Source organism: Rhea americana, unplaced genomic scaffold (genome assembly GCF_003343005.1).
Source record: "Rhea americana isolate MKP2758 unplaced genomic scaffold, rheAme1 scaffold_117, whole genome shotgun sequence".
Taxonomy (NCBI): domain Eukaryota; kingdom Metazoa; phylum Chordata; class Aves; order Rheiformes; family Rheidae; genus Rhea; species Rhea americana.
Genome location: NW_028185228.1, coordinates 867,937 through 888,738, shown reverse-complemented (window position 1 = coordinate 888,738; position 20,802 = coordinate 867,937). Strand labels below are relative to the sequence as shown.

The 20,802-nt window shown below is 39.3% G+C and overlaps 1 protein-coding gene across 1 annotated transcript in view; it reads left to right on the top strand.

Moving 5' to 3' along the window:
- Nucleotides 1-20,802, top strand: part of CEP85L (centrosomal protein 85L) — a gene marked incomplete at its 5' end in the record, with an annotated part of 99,922 nt that overhangs the window by 53,312 nt on the left and 25,808 nt on the right. Inside the window, one exon of the mRNA XM_085318747.1 lies at nucleotides 12,885-13,006. Coding sequence (XP_085174873.1) covers nucleotides 12,885-13,006 — 122 coding nt within the window. The remainder of the gene's footprint in view (nucleotides 1-12,884; nucleotides 13,007-20,802) is intronic.

Here is a 20,802-nt window from a genome sequence, read left to right as displayed (position 1 = left end):
AAAAAAAGTGGATCTTCTCCTCTGGTTCAGATCATCTCTGAGTTGTAAAAATAGATTTCACTGTCTTGAAAATATTTTCTGACTGTGTGTTTTGTTATGGGCAGCTGCTTCCTAATGGAAGTGCTGTTGTCACTCACTGGAGCATGGTAACTTTTGTCACGCTCAGGCTAGCAGATCCTTTTGGCCACAGCAGTCTGACCACCAAGATCACATGAGGGAAAGCTTTTTCTTCCTTACTTTTTGTGACCCGTCTCTTACAGAAGGGACTATTTGCTTTCCTCTTATTAAGGTCTCTGTTGAAAATGAGTTGGTCCTGTTTTGAAATACAGTCCTTTGTATCACTTGGTTATATTAATATATTTGTTATAAAAGTTGTACTGACCTTTCCCGTGAAGCAGATAAAAACAAAGATGGTTCATTCTGAACCGCGAATGCTGTCACCTAGATCAGCCTCCTTCTTTCGTGTTAAAATATAATTGCCTAATTCATGTTGTACTGGATTACTCTGTTTTGAAAAAAGACACTAAACATTGTATTTTTATAATTGGTCTATTGCTGTGGTTGGACTGTTTTCCTGTAATAGCAGCTTTTGAAACTCTTCAGGTTGCAATAACTCCTGTGTAGATCAAAAAGTACACAGATTAAAGACATATCATTTGGCTTGATTGGTTTACTATATTAATGACAGTTGGGAGCAGCGTATGAGCATATTTTTTTGGAGCCGTGGAGAGGAAAGGAGTGTTCCAGTTTAAATAGGGTTGTTTTAGTCTTCAAACATATTTCTAGGGTTGTCTGGCTTCTAGGGGTATCTAGCACAACTGCTAAAATAGTCGGTGTGAATTTTTCAGCTTGTATAGCTGGTATTTTTGATCATACCTGTATCTGTCACCTGGGAATATGCATGGTTTACATTTTAATGGTTTAATGTTTTCATTTGTTAAACAGAGAAACAATGAGAATTTAATGGAGGCTACAAAGGCAAAAGTGTGGAGAATGTTCAAAGTTCTGTACAGAGACCTGGACTGCTGGGTGCTCTTTTCTACCTGGGGGGATTTGCAGATTTTCAGTCATCTAAAATATCTTAGTAATAAGGGTRCAGCAAAGAAAGTTGAGAACACCTTTGGAATTTGCCTAATGGTAGGGTGTAGCCTAATAAAAACAGCAGTGGACTAGAATTTGGAAAATTGTTAGCTATTTTTGAATCCCATCTGCATTACCAGACTGAGGATGTTTTCTCTGATTTCTTTGAAGACTGTAAGAAGGATATTTTAGGCTTGAATCATGGAGCTAGTGGGTGAAAAGATACATATGTGTGGCTTTTCCTATGCTGTTACTGTCCCAGCTTTTAGTTTTCTGCATCCATTTGATAGTATTGATGCAATGTTAGGCAATAGATTAGGGATTGTTTGCTGCAGATACCCCATGTCGATAAGGCTGCAGGCAGCGTAACACAACCAGGCACCTTCCTCCTCGGGCAGTGCTGGGACCTGGAGTGCAGCAGTTACGGCATGTTGCACCGCGATGAAAAATGGATTCAGATCCCTTCTAGCAGATGATGCAGCTTACACCATCTGCATCTTGGCTGTAAGGCCTTTATGGATGGAAAACCCTTTCTTTTTAATCCAAAAAAATATTCAATGGAGATTCACTTTTCTTTTAGGCAGAAGTCTTATTCGCATCTGATAAGAGAAGTGTTTTGGTTACTAAATTTAATCTCCACATGAGAGAATCTGATGTATTTTGGTACTCCTTGGGGAACCTCAAATAAATCCTCTTTGCTCTCTATCTCAATTTCCTTTCTGTGAAATGGGGATAATATGGCTAGTTTCTTTTTGAGATGCTTTGAGACTTAGAAACAAGAAGTACAAATTGCTGGTGACTTTGGTAAAATTCATTTCGTAGAGTGTGATCTTTCCTCACTCCCTTTTCTGCATATGTTAACAAAGTTCTGGTATTCGATTTATTATTATTATTTCTTCCTCCTCCTCTTACTCTATCGTCTAAGGAAAGAAAACACCTTCACACACTGACACGGGTGCTCAAATGCACCTATACATCATACTACTGCTTTTGTTGGACAAGTGCATTTCAAGTACCCCTCATAAACTCAAGTGGAAAAGGTTCACAATCTGGATGGAAGCCAAACAGTTTTTTTAAAAAAATCCATTGTTTATACCGCACACAAATTGTTTGACTACCTTGCATGTCGGGAGGTTCCTACTTTCACAGGCAATTCTGTGTTAATCCAGCTGCATTTCTTCTCAATGCAGAAGTTGCAGATCAGAATTTTCAAATGTTTGTACTAGAAATATTTACTTCCTTCTGAAAATAGGAGGGAAAAAGAGCAGGTATGTGGTGTCTTTGTATGGTTCAAAAAAGCCCCAGACAAACAAACAAACCAAGGGGATTTTTCAAAGGTCTGGAAAAAGTGGCTGAATAACTGCTGTTTACATGATGTTATGAGARGTATGCGATGCTGTACAGCAAGGAGGTTCGAAGTCCTGTCCTAAGTAATGGAAATCTCCTCACTGCAGACCCRTGTGTTACTGTCCTGCTTGGATTCCTGTCTGAAGCACGGATAGTTTCTCAGCATAAGGATTCTTGCAATGGGTGCAAAAAGCATAAGTGTGCTTCTAACTTTTTCATCTGCTAAAGTTTTTCAAAGTACATGTGGGCAGAAGTAAATGAGTTTTGTGGTCATCTTGTGTAGCGTCTGAAATCCAYAGACCTTGTTAACTCTGCTCTGTATGTGGCTGTTTTTTTATAGAGAACCCTCCCCCCCTTTTTTTTGCATCCAATCCCCAATAAGGTGGCTTTACTAAATTCCCTAAATGCTGCTATTTATAGAAAACGTCTTTTCCTCCTCCTGTTCACCTTTCGTCTTGGTCATGGTAATGAGAACTGGAGAACGGCTGAAGTATGTTGTTGGGTTTTYACAGACTCACACAGGATGGTTGAGGTTGGAAGAGACCTCTGGAGATCATCTAGTCCAACCCCCTGCTCAAGCAGGGTCACCTAGAGCTTGTTAGACAGGATCCCCTCCAGGCAGGTTTTGAGTATCTCCAGAGAAGGGGAGACCACWCCCTCTCTGGGCAACCTGTTCCAGTGCTCTGTCACTCTCACAGGGAAGAAGGTTTTCCTCARGGAGAACTTCCTGTGGTTCAGTTTTTGCCCATTGCCTCTAGTCCTTTCACATGGGACAACTCAAAAGAGTTTAGCCCCATCCCCTTGACACCCTCCCTTCAGGTACTTACAAACATTGATCACATTGATTACAAACAGATCCCCTCTCGGTCTTCTCTTCTCCGGGCTRAACAGGCCCAGCCCTCACAGCCGTTCCTCATAAGAGAGATGCTGCAGTTCTGGTTTTTATTGTTGGTGTTGTTCGTTTTTTTTCCTTTTTTTCCTTTTTTTTTCACTCTTTTTTCCCTTCCTTACTATCTTGGTTTATCAGTCTAAAAGGGAGTGGAAAACATAGTGTACTGCCTAGTCATTCCTTTTCCATGTGCTATCGATTAAAACATGTAGAGAAGTCACATCTGCAAAGCTTGAAATGCACAGGTTRAAGTAATTTGGCTGGACTCCATTCTTCCTGCAAATGCCCACTGAGACCAACTCTGGATTGCCATTTTAAAATGAAATTTTCTTGCTTTTGTGAGTCTGTGTGAATACTTGGTAYTGTTTTCATATAAGTATTTTGAACTGCTCTACTTCGGTTTTGTGCTATCTTTTGTTGTTGTTGTTTGTTTTTAACTTCTGTTAAATCTGATGAATGTGACAGTCATGCTTCATGGTTCTTTTAAGGTCATGAAAAGCTGAAATGAGCAGAATGCAGRAAAAAAGACCCTGTTTTCTGGTTCAGGGCCCAATATCTTTCACAGAATCTAAAGATTTTTCATTTGAAAAGATCAAGAACCTCGATAAAGAAGTTGAGGAGGACCATTTTTCCTCAAATTCATATTCCCACTTCATATTAAATTCTGAGTAGCTTACCTCTCTTTCAGTATGCTTATATGTTTTGTTAAGAGAATCTCATGTTCTGTGCTTATTTTAGGGTCTTTTAAATTTTCCAGTGATTGCACAGCAAGGATTCATACCTTCTTCCTTCTAATCTCCCCCCAAGATGCATTCTCCTCTCCTCATGCTCCTGCTACAAAAGGGCTCCTGTGCATTTGTGTCCAAGTCTGTGGTGCAAGCTGTGCTCATCCTTGCAGAGTTTGAGGCAGGCTGGCAAAAATGTAAGCCTCTCAGCTGCTTTCTGGGTCGCTTTCTGCATCTACTCTCCTCTGGCCATAAGCAGAAATAAGTAGTGAGTGAGCAATCAGGCCCTTGCTGAACTGGTGTTTGTAGATATCARCAAGGTGCATTTAACATAAAGGTGTGGGGTTTGGGTTTTTTTTAAGGGTCAAGATTTGGTTAAAGGTGTCTGAGTGCAGATACAACAATGTTTGTACTTTCAGAGGATGATTCTGATTGTTTTGTTGGATGCTGTTAGCATACCATTCATGACTGAGTTGTTGCTTATTTTGTCTTTTCAATTATTCCCCTTTTGGTGGATAATGTATGTCCTGCATTTGTGCAGTACTTAAGACAGTGGTCCTTTTAAAGGCTTTGAATAACTACAGTCACTTTYTGTCATCTTGCTTTCCTACTCGAAATAGGGATTTGAAAAAAATCAATTTAACTTCGTTAGTGTTGTGCACTAAAAGCTTCAAGAAAAAAAAAGCATAGATATTCTCCTTGTGAAAGCTCCCTTTCATCTCCTGAATTTTCGTAGTTTAAAACATTTGGATTTAAGTGTAATGGGAAGATAATATGAACACTTAATAAAACAAGTGTTTCTATACTTAGGAAAGACGCAATTGTTATCAGTGGAAAATTCCAGGCACTGTTGCTTTTAACGTCATATTAAGTGGCACCTAGAAGTGTTTTGTGTTCAAAACATTTGCCAGAATATAAACGGAAAGGTTTTCTGACAAAAATAATACGGGTGTTCAGAGTATAAAGTCCATGTTACAACAACACATAAAAGCAAGAGAGGTTTGTTTGTGGGAAGATGGGCGGAAGAGGGGATTTAATCTAGCCTGTGGCCCCGGGAATGCYGCTTGCACCCCGTAAGAGCGTACTGGCTTGTGGGGGCAGAGAGGGGGACCACAGGGAGGGCTGCTGGGTGGCTGGCAGCCGGTCGCAGCGAGGCTCTCCTTGGCTTMCGCAGGAATAACGTGCATCTGTGGGAATCCTGCAAAGCTGATTTCCAGAGTTAATATATTGACTCTTTAGTTTGTTATTGGAGACTTTTTGCCCAAATGCCATCAAGAGGTAGTGAAACCTTGCCAGTGAGGCAATGGCCTGCTTTCCAGTTCATTTCTCCCAGTAATCTCCTATTAAGTTACGTTCAATAACACCTTGATTTTGAGTGCATACAAATCATAAACTACTTGGGTCAAGAACTGTAGTCTTTGACTCTAGTTTAGGACTGCCGTGCTATATGTGGATAACCAGTCACAAAATATTAAAAAAAAAAAAAAAATCAGAGAGGGCAGGATGTTTCTATATTTTTTCTTAATTCACCTTTAAGTGGAAGTTCCTTTTTTCTGAACTAACCTGCTTACCTAAACACCAGGTCTTGGCTCCTATCTTAACAGTATCACGGCAACTACTTAGTAATAGTTTATTGAAAAGCTCAGAATGTATTTGGTCCACAAACTGGTATTTTTGAATGGTTTGGCTGGGCCACTGCAAAAAATGTYGTCTTGTACCCTGCTTTTCCACTTATTAGTGTGTGTGGACACTAGTGACCTTGTGCAATGAACTCACTGATCAGAGACTGCCCTAGATACAAGTACCAGTTGTGTGTATGGGGTGGAGGAAGAGCACAGGGCTTCGGCTGCCAGGAGGCAGTTGAAAGATATGAATGTGTCAAGCAGTGGGGAGAAGRGGCAGGAGAATAGGACCTTTCCTTTTGAGAACTGTATAAATTTATGCCATGTTTAAGTGACCATGTAGCTGCTATCAAAACCATGCAACTGTGCTATTAGTAGCAAAATTCTGCATTTTTCTCCCTCCATGGTGATTAGCATACTTGACCTGAGCATTTGTTTTCTCTCTTCTGTGTTAGTATCCTGGTAACCATTTGGTTGCTATGCTTTGCTCTGAATTCCTTTGTAAGCTACGTGGAAAAGGACCATGTCTTCTTCTCGTACTGTGGTTATCAAACCCAACCTTGATAAAGTTCAAAAGCCTTAGTTTCAGAATAAACAGTGCTGGGAAGAAGGCAAATAACGAACTTGCAGGACAGTCAAATTCCTCCCTGGCTTATGTGGGCTGAGTGCATGAGGTCTCTAGTGAGTGTGTAATGTCTGGTGTGCAATGCAGATGCCATTTGTGAAGAAGGCTTCTTTCAAACACATTTGTTGAAGTTTTTGATGAATAGCTAGAGTGCAGGTTGCTTTTAGGAAGCATTGTAATGTTGTTACTGTTCATTCTTTTCCTTTTGAAACCTTCTTCATTCACTGATAGTGTCACTGATATTTTAATTCTTTTGATTGAAAAAAAATCTTTAGGAAGTCATATAATAGGTGCAATAATGCTGTTACATCTAACAAGGACATTCCCCCTCCCCTGCCCCCAGCACCACCTCTTACAGCTCATGATTGCAGTTTTAAACTCACTGTAAAAAGAAGAGAAAGGGGGGGGATAGAGCACTAACAAAAGACTTCATGTGCTTATTTCATAAAGTCCTGTATGGTTTTGCAGTGCTAAGTTGAACGAGTYGGATTCTATACAGGCAAAAAACTCAGGTGAAAATGGTCAAGAAGACCAAATTTTTTTTTGGTTGTATTGCTTTGTCAATTTTGAGACTCCCAARTTGCCAACGCTATGTTAGACTTCTGCAAATTAGGATAGCAATTACTGCAACTGTCATACTGKCCTCTTGCGTAGAAGTCCTTTGTGTAGCATCTGTGCAGTTCAACTGTGGCTACATATTTTAAGATCTAATTCATTTGTTTCCTAGCCTTCATATAGGCCGAACTTCTCTCAGTATAGTGTWGTCAATTCTGTGCTTGATCAGATTAAGTAAATCTCAACATAATTTATTCCCAACGCTAATAAGAAGTACAGATATGTACGTCGAGCCATATATTCCTAAGGGCTGGGTTGCTCTTTAGTTAGTAGCTGTTTCTGAATTGTTTCCAGTTTTCCTAATTGTGAGATTTTGGGACTGCTTTTTGCCTTTTCTTTAGTTTCTCCTCTTCCTCTCCCCAATATTCTTATCTCAAATTGTCATATCTCAGATTTCATTCCATTAAATTTGGTTTTACGTGTACTTTAAACCTAAGAAATAGAAAGTATTTGCTGATTGATTTCATGTCTCTTCAGCCTTTGTCCATGGTATTTAGCTCTTCTAGCATTTCTTCATAAATTAGTCTAAGTTTCTTAGTCATTACAGTTGCTCCTTGTTTGAACATGTTCTACTAATTTYGATGGTTTTCTGGTAACATGGTGCCCAGAATTGAACGTGTTAGTACAACTGGGTTTACACAAGAGCTRTTTAAAGTCAGTATCTTATTCCTTTCCTCTCTCTCTTTCTCTGTGACCTGACATAAATAGGTGATCCAGACTTGCAATAAGCTTGTTTTCATTCAGATTAAATTATGAATGTCTACTAAGTTTATTCTCCCTGGTAGTATATGGTGTCCCATATGTTAATTACTTTACTGTTTATGTGTCTATATTAAATTTGGATTGTATTTGASAATTTTTCCCAAGCTTCGACTTTTTAAGCTTTTTTCATGCTGKCTTTCATTACTTTCTGTTGGTAATGCTAACCTCTTAAAGATACTTTCGTATTTTTCAGTACTTCACATTTTTTTTTGTTTCTATTTTAGTTTTAATCATTTTCTTCTCCTTATTAGAAAGCCTCCGATGAACCCCAGATATACCACTGATTGGGTAAGGGTACAAGGGCATGATTAGATGTTTTCATCCCCACAACTGATTTAGATTTGTAAAAGTGTAGCAAAATATGGTGCAGTCCAAGAGTGCTACTGATGATACTCTGCTGAGCAGAAATTCTGTGGCCCTCCAACGGCATTGATGGAGCAGCATGGAGCAGTAAATAGGTGGCGGTGAAATGCAGACACCAGAACTGCAGGCTGGTTGGGGTTGGAAGGGACTTCTGGAGATCAGCCGGTCCACAGTCACAAGTGGACCGCAAGTCAGGATTTCTCAGTTTGGTCCACAGTCCTGTTTTTACTTGTCTTTGAATATGATACAAATGCTTCCTTATGGCTGTTCTTCCTAGTGCCTTTCAGCAAGGCACAGCACCCTTCTGCAAACGTGATTCCCTGCCTTGCTCTGGAAACAGCTTACAGCTAAGGCCTGATTCAAGCACTGTGGGCTGYTCTCGCTTTTCCTGCTGGAGAGCCCCTAGCTCTATCTGGTCATGCTGGCAAGAGACTGGCTGATCTTGTGGGACACTTAAAAGGAGCAGTTGTGTGCTGACGCGCTCAGCCTGATGTCAGGAAGATGTCTGGATGGAGAGGAAAGGATGTGTAGATCCTCCTTTTCTTTCCTTACTCATGGCATGGAGCAACTGCAGAGCAAATCAGACTGCTGTTCTGCCTTTGGAAAGCTAATYCTTTTCCCATCACTGACAGGGAAATGATATGAGGGATCTCTGCAATATTAGTGTGTTTGGGTTTTCTGCTGCAATATCTAACCTTTTCTTTCTCCATCACTGTCTGTCAAGGTGGTATGAGAAGTGCTGTGTCCCTAAGGCACAGCCCATGGGGAGGCTCATATTCACTTCCTTGACTGTCAGTCAAGCAAGAGGAACTTGTTCTCTTGCTGACATTGGTTGCAYTGATTCTTTACATTGGGTTAGCTGTTGGGTGTAGGGCTTATCTTTCTCCTGAATACTGAAAGCCCCTCTACAAAGTTTTGTTTTGTTTGTTTGTTTGTTTTGTGATTGCTTAGGGAACAGCAAGCACTTGGCCAAAAGGGATCATTTGCTTAGCATAACTTTTGGCTTTCTGCTAGCTGTTAGTAATGGGCTGTGGGAACTTTGCTGTTGGAGGCTAGACAATGCTAAATTGTTTTGACTACATCTTAAAAAAAAAAAGAAAAAGAAAAATCAAACATTGCTTTTTTGATGTTGGCCATTGGTTTTTTGGACTTCACATTTACTCTATGGTATAGCCTATTATTTGAAATGTTCTGCTGCTCTGTGCTGAGGCACTGAACTGCTTAAGGCAGAAGCCCATGAGCATATTTGGAGAAGATAATTAAAATCAGCATAATTAAAATCCTAGCCATTATTGGCCTAAATTATCCAAATGTTGTTATCCTCTAGTCCAGAGAAAATTATTTTCCCACTGTTGAGAAACATGATGGAATCCCTCAGCAATGTGTGTTCCAGCAGTAAATATTTGCATATAGGCTAGTACAGCAAAGATTATTTTTTTTCCAACAGCAAGCTGTGTCTCAGCAGTGACTTGAAGACTTGCCAGGTCCTAAAAGTCAAGGCCAAGCGCATGCCAAAAAGCAAGCTAGTTAGGACCTTTGGACGCCACCGTGCAAAGGATACTGTTTTAACTGAACAGATGTTCTCAGTCCAAGCTTGATATGCCTGGAAGAGGTGCCAGTTGATAAAAATAGTTGTATTTTCTAGGGCAGATAGCAAAGAATGCTGTGCGTTTCAGGCCAGTATTGTTTGTAGTTGTGGAGGAGTCAAGTTGAGTACTTGAAGCTGTAGATGGCTTTCTGTACTTGAGTCCTAAAAATGTATTTTGCTCTCACTATTTGATTTAATGTCCTTAGGAGACCAAATTCTCAGATGTAAGTGGACCACCTGTGTGTTACCAGACAATTCAAAGCATCTAGAAAGCTGTTGGGAGTAGTCAACATCATGTGCTCATAAATGAGTGAAGTGTCTTGTTATTCTGGGCAGTGCTGAGAAGTATTTTTAGCSTCTTTTTTTTAATTGCTGAAATATGATACCAGAAACATTTTTTTTGTCTGTTTGGAGTGATAAATTGAAGCACACAGCTAATAGAGCATGATTTTATATTATTTCTATATACAACATGAATATACTCTGTAAGATTGAACATATTCCAAAGTCAAAAACATTTTGGTCAGTCAGCTAAGCAGCCCATATATACTATAGATATTTTTAAAACCTGTTCTTAATATCTGATTGGCAAAATYCCTAACTTTGCAAAACATATTGCATTGCTTGTTAGCTGCCTTAATATTTAGTTGACTTACACAGTCATTTATTGTGCTGAATTTGAAGTATTTCTTTTTAATTTGGTGCAAACTATTAAGTTTGCTTATGTGCTAGATTTAAGTAATGGGTTTGCTTTGAAGAATTTTACTAGAGGAAACCACTAGTGGTTTCTAAAACGCTTTCAAATCAGACGGATTCATAATTACCTGTCTTTAATCTTCTCCCCTCTGTGTCCTTGCTTGCTTACTTTTCTGAAGAAAGTTCATTTTTATAGCACAGTCCTAAAGACAAAGCTCACCGTGTTCAATGAATGGGAAGATACGTCTTTAAAAAGCCATATATTTGCTGTTCATCATGTCAAACTCTTGAGTTTTTTTTGAGTAGAGATGGAATTTATGGCTCTGAGAAGCAAGAAAAAATGAGTAAGTATCTAGTCCAGCTGGATTTAGGACTGTTTCTTTCTCTTTTTTTCAACTGTAGCCCAAGGATATTGAATTGAATATAGAAAAGCATTCAGCACTATGGAGGAGAATAAGCAAAGGAAACATTTTCATGACACAAAGTACAGTGGTAGCTGCTGATGCTGTCACTTTACTGCGTGGCATGACATRCATGACTAAGGGGGACTTTTAACTGAAATAGTTTTGTACTGGTGCACATTATTTCAACCAGTGACATGGATAGCTCTTAACATAGGAGACYGTGTGACAGTTCTAAAGTATTCTGTAAGCACCAAAGACTACTTTGAAGTTACCTGGTCTGGATTCACAGACCCAGATCAGATTAATTTTAGATCCACAGATCCTTAAATGCTCTGTACATGCATTATGTACGAGAAAAATCACCACTTTGTTTCTTTCCTAAGTTTCATTAGACCACTCCTCAAACAAACAAACAAACAAAAAATCAGGGTTTTAGAATCACTACAAAATCCTGAAACTTGTAATGATACTAAAACCGTGATTTTTTTTGTTTGTTTGGGAAGTAGTCTAATGTGATCTATATAATGATTGTTGTGCRTGAAAAATAAAGCAAGAGAACTGTTAAATCAGTTTCAAAGGTCAACAGATTGTAGACTTGCTCCAAGCAGCACTTTGCCATTTCTGTTCCCCACTTCCCAGTAGGTTGCAGTACTATCTTTAACGTAACTTCCTTGAACGAGCATAATAATTAATGGAGTTAATTACTAGAAATTGCAGATGTGATAAATTTCATTCTCACAAAACCTTTAAACATATTAATGTCAAAAGTCGTTGACTTCATGGGATACTTTTCAACAACTACCCATTTATGCATGAACAAACCTAAACATTGATGCATGGTGTTACCTTCATCAAACAACTTACAAAAATGTTGCTGTTTTGTTACCAATCCAGAGCATCTACTGGAACCTTAGTCTTCGGTAAGTTATTTTAGTCTTGAAATGAAAGCCTATGTACCATACAGAGTTATATACATTCTGTTCCCATTATACAAATTCTTTTMCGTTTTGTGCCTGAACATCACACTTCAGGTGTAAAACAAACAATTTGTGAATGCTCTGAATCCACAGAATAGAAACCTGTAGAAATAAAAAAAGGGCGGGAGGAGGGGGAAGAAGATGCTAATGGCTGGTTATTTATACCATAGCACAGATAGAGTAGGCTTTCTTGGAGTTTTGGTAGAAGTTAGTGAAAACATGATAATGCCATAAAATGAAGACAAGAAAGGCCTTCAAGTAGGCAGGAATACCTTTAYATGTATTATTCTAAACAGACATTTGTTTGACTTGCTCTGAAAACCTACTGGGAGGAGACCCAACAACCTTCCTGGCAATGTGCTTTAGTATTTCACAGACCTTAGTTAGAAGCATTTCCTATTAAACAAATACATCTTTTATCGAAGTAGTGTTCTATAATGAAACACTGTGTTCCAGCTTAGTTTTTTCACATGCAAGATAGAACTGCATAATACTTTTTTACAGACCATGTTCCTGATAAAACATCCTAGTTTGTTGTTTACTGTTCTTCTAAAGCATGTTGTTGCTGGATTGCGCTCAATTTGACTGTAATCTACAGATCAATTTGCAGTGAGACACACAGCTTGGGTTATGTGAAAATGAATGAAAGCCTGAAATCTGTTACTTGTGAAGCTTTTATTCTTGAAAGCAGTTAGAATTATATTTCCACATTCTGTATTTAAAATGGATGTATGTTTAGAGAATTAATTCCTTTCTTCCTGTATGCTAAGGTTCTAGGGGAGAGTCCAAGCAGTAYGGTAAGTGTTATCTGTACGTATATGCAGGCCTAAAGCTATCAAACTCTTTTTATTCCGTAGAGCAAAGAATAGTTGTAGCAAGATCTGAACATTTAGCACTGTTTGCCTTACCTATGTATTTGAATTCTGATGAACTTTTCATCTCAAACAGCATTCAGAGCTATGAATTCATTTAGGAAAAAYGATAAAATTTGTAAATTGGTGATGCTGGACTAAAGTTTGTTTAAATAAAGGTTGTTTCAAATAAGCTTGTTTTATATAAAGCAAAACTGGATAGATTGCAAGACAAGTGCTACATTTCTGACACAATAAACTACTTTGTGAATTCTGTAGTATCTAGGGCATTGCTAACCATTACCGTTTTGGAGATTAATTACACAATTATTTTGTGCAGGTGCTGACTGGAACGTCTCGTCAGAGTTATCCAGCTACCAGCTATCAGGACTTCAGCAACTGGGAGTCTCTAATGAAAATAAAAGAAGGGCTGCTAAGGCAGAAGGAGATTGTAATCGATCGGTGAGTAACCTGCTCTGGTCACATTGGCTATACCTGAAAGCTATGATATTAAAATTGACTTTTATGAGAGCTGTTTATTCAGGAAAGTGTTTAGGTTTTAGGCCAGCAAATGTTTATGCACAAATATGTGGGACCTAGTGGGACCACATAGCCAAGCTGGCTAGAAGTCTTTTGCAAAGTTGGGTATTTGCTTAGGGGTTTAATGCCTTTGCAATGGGAAAGGGAGAGTGAGACCAATAGCCAGTTGTGCTGTCGGCTTACCCAGCTTAGCTTCCTGAAAGTCTGGGGTTTGTGTCAGACATCTTCCTGCTTGCACCAGTCTTTGGAAGTGACTGGCAGGATGAGATTGGTAAAMTGCATTTTTCAATTTTCATTTCCATGACAAGTAGAGAAATGCACTATATTTGAAACCAGTTGATAAAGCTTTAAGAAAGTGGCCTTTGCAGAAATATGCAAGTGGTAAAATCCTACTCAAATGCTCATACAAGTTATTCAGATAGTAAATCCACTGTGTATATGTAAATAAATACTTTGTTYCATACTGCAGTTGCTATCAGTCTGAAATAGGCCATGGCAGCAATTCACAGCTGGAAGTTTCTGGAACATTTGAAATAATTTCTGGAGTTCTTGATATTTGATGAAATGAAATGAAGCCTTGGTGAAGAAAACGTCCTGCTTTTGCACTGTCTGAGGAGCTTCATCCTAGTGAAGCTTACACTAAAGATGTCCTCCTTAAATGTCCTAATGCAGCTCGTGATGACATTTTTATAATCAACATAATTATAGTTTGGCTTAGTCTGTGTTTTAATAATAAACTCTTGGTTTGTGGCCAAAAGACGAGCAGCTGTGTCTTGGAATAGTTGTGTCCTCTTATTGATGCTTTGCTCCCCAGCGTGAGGAGCACTGTATAAAGCAGGTATGTTAATCACAGGAAGGACAGGCATCTGTTGTGAAGGTTTTCATAGTTCTAATAGTTCCTCTCATTTAATGAGTGGAAGTAGATAATTTGGGTGTAATTTACTTTAGGATCAGGAGGATTGTACTTGTGTACAGTCTTTCATTGGACTGTGTCATCACAGCCTTCCTGATCACTACAGAATGGAAAAACATGGTCTTTGCTAAACTGAAAGAGGATCAGATAAAAATGTGGTAGTTTAAAATCTACTGTGTGCTAAGGTTTATAGCTTGGGAGACATGACCTAGAATCCTAGGTCCTACTTGTAGGCTGTTGGTGAATACAAAGGCCCAGGTTGTGAATAACCAARAACTGTAACAACCTGCAATAGAGCGAGGAATTGCTTGGGTTTAATTGCACGTTTGTGAACTGCGGTGGCCGAGACATGGGCACGCCGTCCTGCCGTGCTGCAGAGGTGGTGATTTCCCAAAGGGATAAGCAATTGAAACAGAAACATCCTCAGCTGTTGCAGAGAGTGCATCTGTCAGAGCCTTTTGATCGGCTGCTTCAGGGCTGTCTAAATTACAGCAGTTTTTCCAGGCTCACTACATCAATAGTAATGCTGTATAACCTGCAGCCTGCCTGTCGGTGCTCAGGCTGTCACCAGCGTTTGTAAGCACGTCTCCTGTGATGGCTAGAGCTACCTTTGCCTCTGCCAGGCACATATCATCCTCTGCATGAAGGTTTGTTATGCAATGGCAAATAAAACTTCAGCTCACACTATTCTTCTCACACTGAAAATTTGTTTTCAGCCAAAGGTGAAGTTTCATTTGACTGAAGTGACAGTTTGCAACTAGTTACCTGCTAATGTTAGTTGATACTGTCCATGCACAGAAAGAAAAGCTGTCTCTTGATATCCAGTGGCTATGTGTTAGTTCTTTTTTCTGCAAGGCATACTTTTACGTGACTTAATCATAGAGAATACTGTTCTCTGGATTTCTTACAGAAGTYAGTTGAGGTGATTCCTTTTCATTCGACTGAATGCATTTGGGAAACTATTAAAGTGAATAAAGACCAGTCAGTGATCTTACATTCATTTGCTTTAAGTAGACCTCCTCAGTGTTAGCATTAAGCACATTGTAAATTACAGTAATTTCGTATTTTCCAGGGTTTACAGTTAAGTCACTTGGGGTTGCAAGCCATGACACTGAGAGTTAAGATAGTATTGGGGAGTAAACATAGGTCTTTCAGCTCCTCGTCTTTGTTGATTTGAACCTACCTTAAACGTCTTTTCAGAATATGACTTAACTGGGCATGAGCGGCCTAAAATAAGTATATAAAGGCCTAACATTGCTAAGACTCAGTTAATTGTATTTCAAGGTGATGATATTTAAATTGCAAAGTCCATGCTTTGAGGAAGTGGAGGAGCAATTCTTTGTTGAACGAGATTTCGATAATAGATGTTTTGCTGAAATATCCCGTCGTGTGTGGTTCTTATGGAGATTTAAAAGGTTTAGTTTCTTGAAGTCATGCCTGACCTTGAATTTACAAATGGGTGACTGGATGATGTCAGCAAGGCTAGTTTAATTCTGGAGGGGGAAGAAACTCAGGAGGGATAGATGAACCTGCTGCTGGGAAACTGGAGAAACGGTACAGCATCCTGTGTGCGACTGTCCAAAGAGGGTGCTTCAAACCCAGCTGTTTGCCTTTGGCAGGTACAAGAAAAAGCTGAATGAAAAGAAATATACTGGAAACACTCTCATCTTGCTCTTGTCACCAGCTGCAATTTCAACCCTAAAGTCCTTATCAAGTGTTTTTAGGTTAAAACACCCTGCACCAGGGCACCAGTAATCCAGGAGGTGAAAGAGATGAACATCACTTTGCAGCATGCACCTTGTTCTGCACAGTGATTCCCAAGCCTGCTGATAGGCAGGCCCTGGAGGCTCAGGACGTAASTAKMKRYWKAASMKSTTMWRYMKMTAYTTATTTATTTATTTATTTATTTTAAAGATTGGGGAGGAGGATGGGGAAAAAGGAAACAGAAACCTACTGCCTGCCTCCTTTCTTTTCCACACTATGAAGAAGAAAGGCAAGAAAAGTCTAATTTATTTATTTATTTATTTTAAAGATTGGGGAGGAGGATGGGGAAAAAGGAAACAGAAACCTACTGCCTGCCTCCTTTCTTTTCCACACTATGAAGAAGAAAGGCAAGAAAAGTCTAATCCTTCTGGATTAGATTGTTAAACTTCCTCATTTTGCATCTTCAGTCTAACAGATCTGAATAGCTGCAAACAAGTTTCAAAGCGTTGTTAAAAAGAAAAAAAAAAAGACGCAGGGAATGATACTTGGCATGTGCACCTAAATACTTGGGTAGCTTTTTGTATTGCTGGAAACTGAAAGAAAAAAACAGAATTAAAAAAAAAAAAAAAAAAAAAAAAAAAAAAAACAGACACTTGGGTTTGTAAAATAAAATGGGTGGCTTCATTTTTATTGTATACACTGTGGTGAACATCAGATTTACTAACAGGTTAGTTAAAAATGATTTGATTTGTGTAGTTGCATATTTTAAGCATAGATGACATAGAAGCATAAATGGGTGGATATAAGGGCAGTTTTGTTTTACTGTATAAAACTACTGCAAGGATCCCTGCCAAATTAACCGCCAAGTGATTGCAGTCTGTGTTTGTATGTCCTAAAAAAGGGATTGTGATCCTGCTGTTATGGAGGGAAAATGTGGGGTGATGAAGGAAGCCTTGCATGTGTGTGCACACAAACACAACTGCCTTCTGAGAGATGTGTCACAGGGTTTTTTCCTACCATCCATTGGTACAGGCTGTGAGTAAGGATTTAAGGATTTGGCTGTAACGGGAACTTGCAGCTGTAAAACTTATTACTAGAATGTCTGTCACCCACAGTACAAAATAATTGGATTATTTCATTGCTTTACTACTTCAGGAGTTTAATATGTAACACTACAWTATGTTTAGCACCAGAGGGAGCCATCAGTGTTTGTATTGGTTTAGTAAATCACACTGTTACACTCTACTGAACAGAGGAGCAACACAAAGAATTACACTAGCAATATTGAAATTATAATGTCAGTAAGATTGAGAATGTTGCTAAGACTGGCCTGCCACTGTAGATGTCTCCAGTGTGGTATTGGCACTGCTTGTTTGGCAAGGATTGCACACAGAGGGATGTGAATAAATGCCAAATATCTGAACATATGACATAAGCGGCTGAGAATAACAGCATTCTCTTCCCAACAGCTTAGGGGCTTTCAAACTGCTTTTTAAGGAAAGGTAGATATAAAAGTTATAATTTTAGTCAATAGCTTTCATTCTTTAGGACATAATAATTTTTTAAATTCTTAAAACAACTGCTAAATTGTTCGTTTTGCATAGAGGAACTGTGTTTAGATTTACATGTTTTCATCTGGACAGTAGAATTAGTTTTCTTTGCCTCCTGTCAATTTGCCCTATCTTGATTTGTTCATRTCAAACTGCATGTGTTTTGATAATATTTATGTTACTACTAATGTAAAGTTGCAATTCTCTTGATTTTTGGGATGCTCTGTTAAGATATTCAGTATTAGCTTGTCCACTTGAATGACATATTTATGCAGTACATTCTGAGGAAGTCCTATTAAAAGCTTTATGCCACCCTGGATATGAATGAATATATGTAAAAATGGGAGTCCTAAGCAGGCGATAAGGCTGTAAGGAACCCTCTCAGGGTATCTTGCTGTGTAAAATACTGTTTTCTCACAATAATAACCTGAAAATCATACATTTTTTTTTTCTTAATATTGCTAGTTGCCTTGATAATTTGTGATTGAGATCTATCTGGGGTTAGTAAACTTTCAGGATGATTTTGCTATAGAATAATTATTTTAGCAGTTCTAAAAGTTCACCTTCTCACAGATGAATAGTACTACTATCAATGAAATGGAAATTATTAAGTCTTTCATTAAATTTTACATAATAGCCTAAGCCGTGGCAATAATGAAAGTACGGCTAGAAAGGACCTATCTAATCTGTTTTATCAGGCTGAAGGGATGATAAACTGTAGCGGTATCATTCCTCATAGCTGTTTATGTAACCTGTTCGTAAAAGTCTTCAATAACAGATGTTATTATATATATTATATTGTATTATAACAGATCTTTCAAGGTTGGATAGTTTGGTGATTTATTAGTTTAAACATAAGAAAACTTTTCCTAATATGTCTCAGTCTTTCCTCATAGGTCATATTTTCTAGACCTCTGGTAGCTTTCGTTATTCTYTGGACTCTCTCCAAGTGATTTACATCTTTCCTGAAGTGTCCAAATAGGACAGTTGAGGTCTCCCTTCTGCTGCATGCCCGTGCATTGTACAGGCCATCGCTCTGCGATGATTGCCTTTTTTGCAACACAACGTTGTTTACTTGCATTTAGTTGTGATCAGCTGTAAGCCTAGATCATTTTTCCTGTGGACCTGCTGCTGGGCTGCTTTCTATTCTGTAGATTCAAATTTTTTAAGGAAGCTCTTGTTTTGGGCAGGGATGAAAACAGTGGGGGGAAATGTCGGGCTTGCTCTGTGCTTGTTGTGCCAGGAGACTGCACAAGTTGGGAGGGAGGGTGCAGTCCTTTCTGAGCAGACAGCTGTGTCTGTATCCCACTCTTTTCATGTACCCTGCTTGACCAAATAGCAGAAAACATTTGTTAAAGTGCAGTGCAGTTGTTGACTATGCTTCTGACTGGCCTCCCTGTACTTCACCACTAAAAGACCTTTCAGGGGTCAGACTAGCATTTCAAGCTTCTGTGCAATTCAAGAAAACGGTCAGTTGAAAAAAAAAAAAAGCAATCCTTCCAGAGCAGAGATTGCCTCCCAACTCCCAGAGGTGGTGGTGTTCCCATCTTCTTGCCAAGATAAGCTTCTCCTCTGACTGGTGGAAAGGTAGCATTTGCTTTGAAGCACAGACACTTAAAGTGCCTTGCAAAAACCCCAGACTTCACTGCATAAAAAAGATGGGACCGTTTTCATTCCCGAGCGTTAGTGATACCAGCGTTTCTTGGTCTTTTTATCTGCTGAGTTACGGAAAATATATTTGCGTTGTTTTTAGGACTGATCGCTCTCCCTGTCAGTACTCTGCACGTTTGGACTTGTCTCCCAAGAGGTCGAGCCTTTAAAACAAGAGGATATGAAAATTAGTGTCCAGCTTCTTAAGCAACAAGACAAAGCAGGATACCGCTAACTGTGGCATGGAGCCAGAGATATTTATACTRTAGAAGGACCCATATTATATGATACTTTATATCCTGATTCTGAGGAAATCTGTTCAGGGCGTTTTCACCTRAAGCAATTACTCCTCTGTAACTTGTGACCTTTGAAGGTGTGAATCAATTGCCATTTGATTTATTATGAAGTTAGCAATGTCTGTTTTCTGGTGGAAAAAGCTCTCTTCTAAAGTCCTAAAAGTGTTCAAAGATACTGGACCTTTTCCTTGACCTCTAGTGTGGGACTCTTAAGAGACTTAAATTAGTGTAAATTTAAAAGTTATAGGGAGGAAGCGCTTCTCCGGCAGACATGGGTCTTTAAAATYTCTGTCATGTTAGAAGCAATCAATAGTAAGATGGATTAATAGCAACCAGAGGAGCTGGTCCCACATTTCAGGTAACATGGTTTATTTCCAGCTGAATGCAGTAGCTGACCTTGTGCTGCTGGGCTGTTGAGACGTGCGTGCGTGTGAGTGTCGGGGGAAGCCTGCATCCACTGTTGTGGTGAGCTAGTCCTACCCGAGCATGAGAAAATGAGGCGAAAGCCGGTTATGTCATCCAAACGTTTTAAGAGATACCCAGAAGCACTTTGTATCTTAAACAGCTTATTTGTTATTAACTCTCGTTTTGCTATTTACATAGAATTGTAACGCTCGCTCACGGGGTGGGGGAATAAACAGGGAATTTGTGAGCAGGGCTGACTTTTGTGGTAAGCAGAGCGTTGTCCTCGAACCTTGCTGCACGGGCTGCGGGCCTGTTTCCGTAGAGCCGTGTCCTGGGGCGAGCTCCTCTCGGAGTCCCGAACGCCCCGGCCTCGGGCTCGGGCCGCAGCTGGGACGACCGACCCGTACCGGGGAGGCTTCTGGGGTCGGTGTTGCCAGYGGCGTACGCGAGCTGCGTTTGCGACGGCGGCTGAACTTCCCTGCAGTCCTTTTAAATAAAGCTCACGGCCTGCGGTTGTGCTGTGGATCASTAGTAACAGCTGTGGGGTAAGGGAGGATTAAAACTGTCTCAGCATATGACAACATCAGGGATAAAACACATGCGGTATGAGGTCTCCAAAGACTTAGAGGATTGTGTGTAAATAGTAAATATGTTTCTGTGGTGTTTATTTTTTATCCTACTGGTCCGTTTTCAATTACTCTCTTTTTTCCTGTGTGCTGTGAGGTTAATCATATTTTGAGAGAGATGGTTATGTGAAGAAGTTATACAGGATCTACACAGACTTAAAATATTTATACTGGGTGTTTTGTTGGCAAAGTTTTAGAATGGTAGAGAGCATTACCCTTTGCAGAAGGAAAAGAAGGAAATAGTCACGCTCCTTGCTAGAGCAGCTCTGTTTCATCATGGATTAATTTGTTTCACTTTTTTCCTGCGGGGATTTGGTACGGTAAGGAAAGGATTATGAAAGGAAATATGGTAGTGTAGTTGAAAGTTCAAAAATGTTTCAGAATGTTTAGTTCAGGCTGTTGAACTGCTGTCTGTTACGGAAGGCGCTGGTAAGATAAGATCAGCCATAAAGAGGAAATTGTGTAGTAGTCTCAAGGGATAAGTGACAAATGGCTAAATTATTTTAAAACAAATGTGGCAAAGTTATCTTAACAGATATATCCAGTAAGCAATGGGATGATTTAAAAAAAAAAA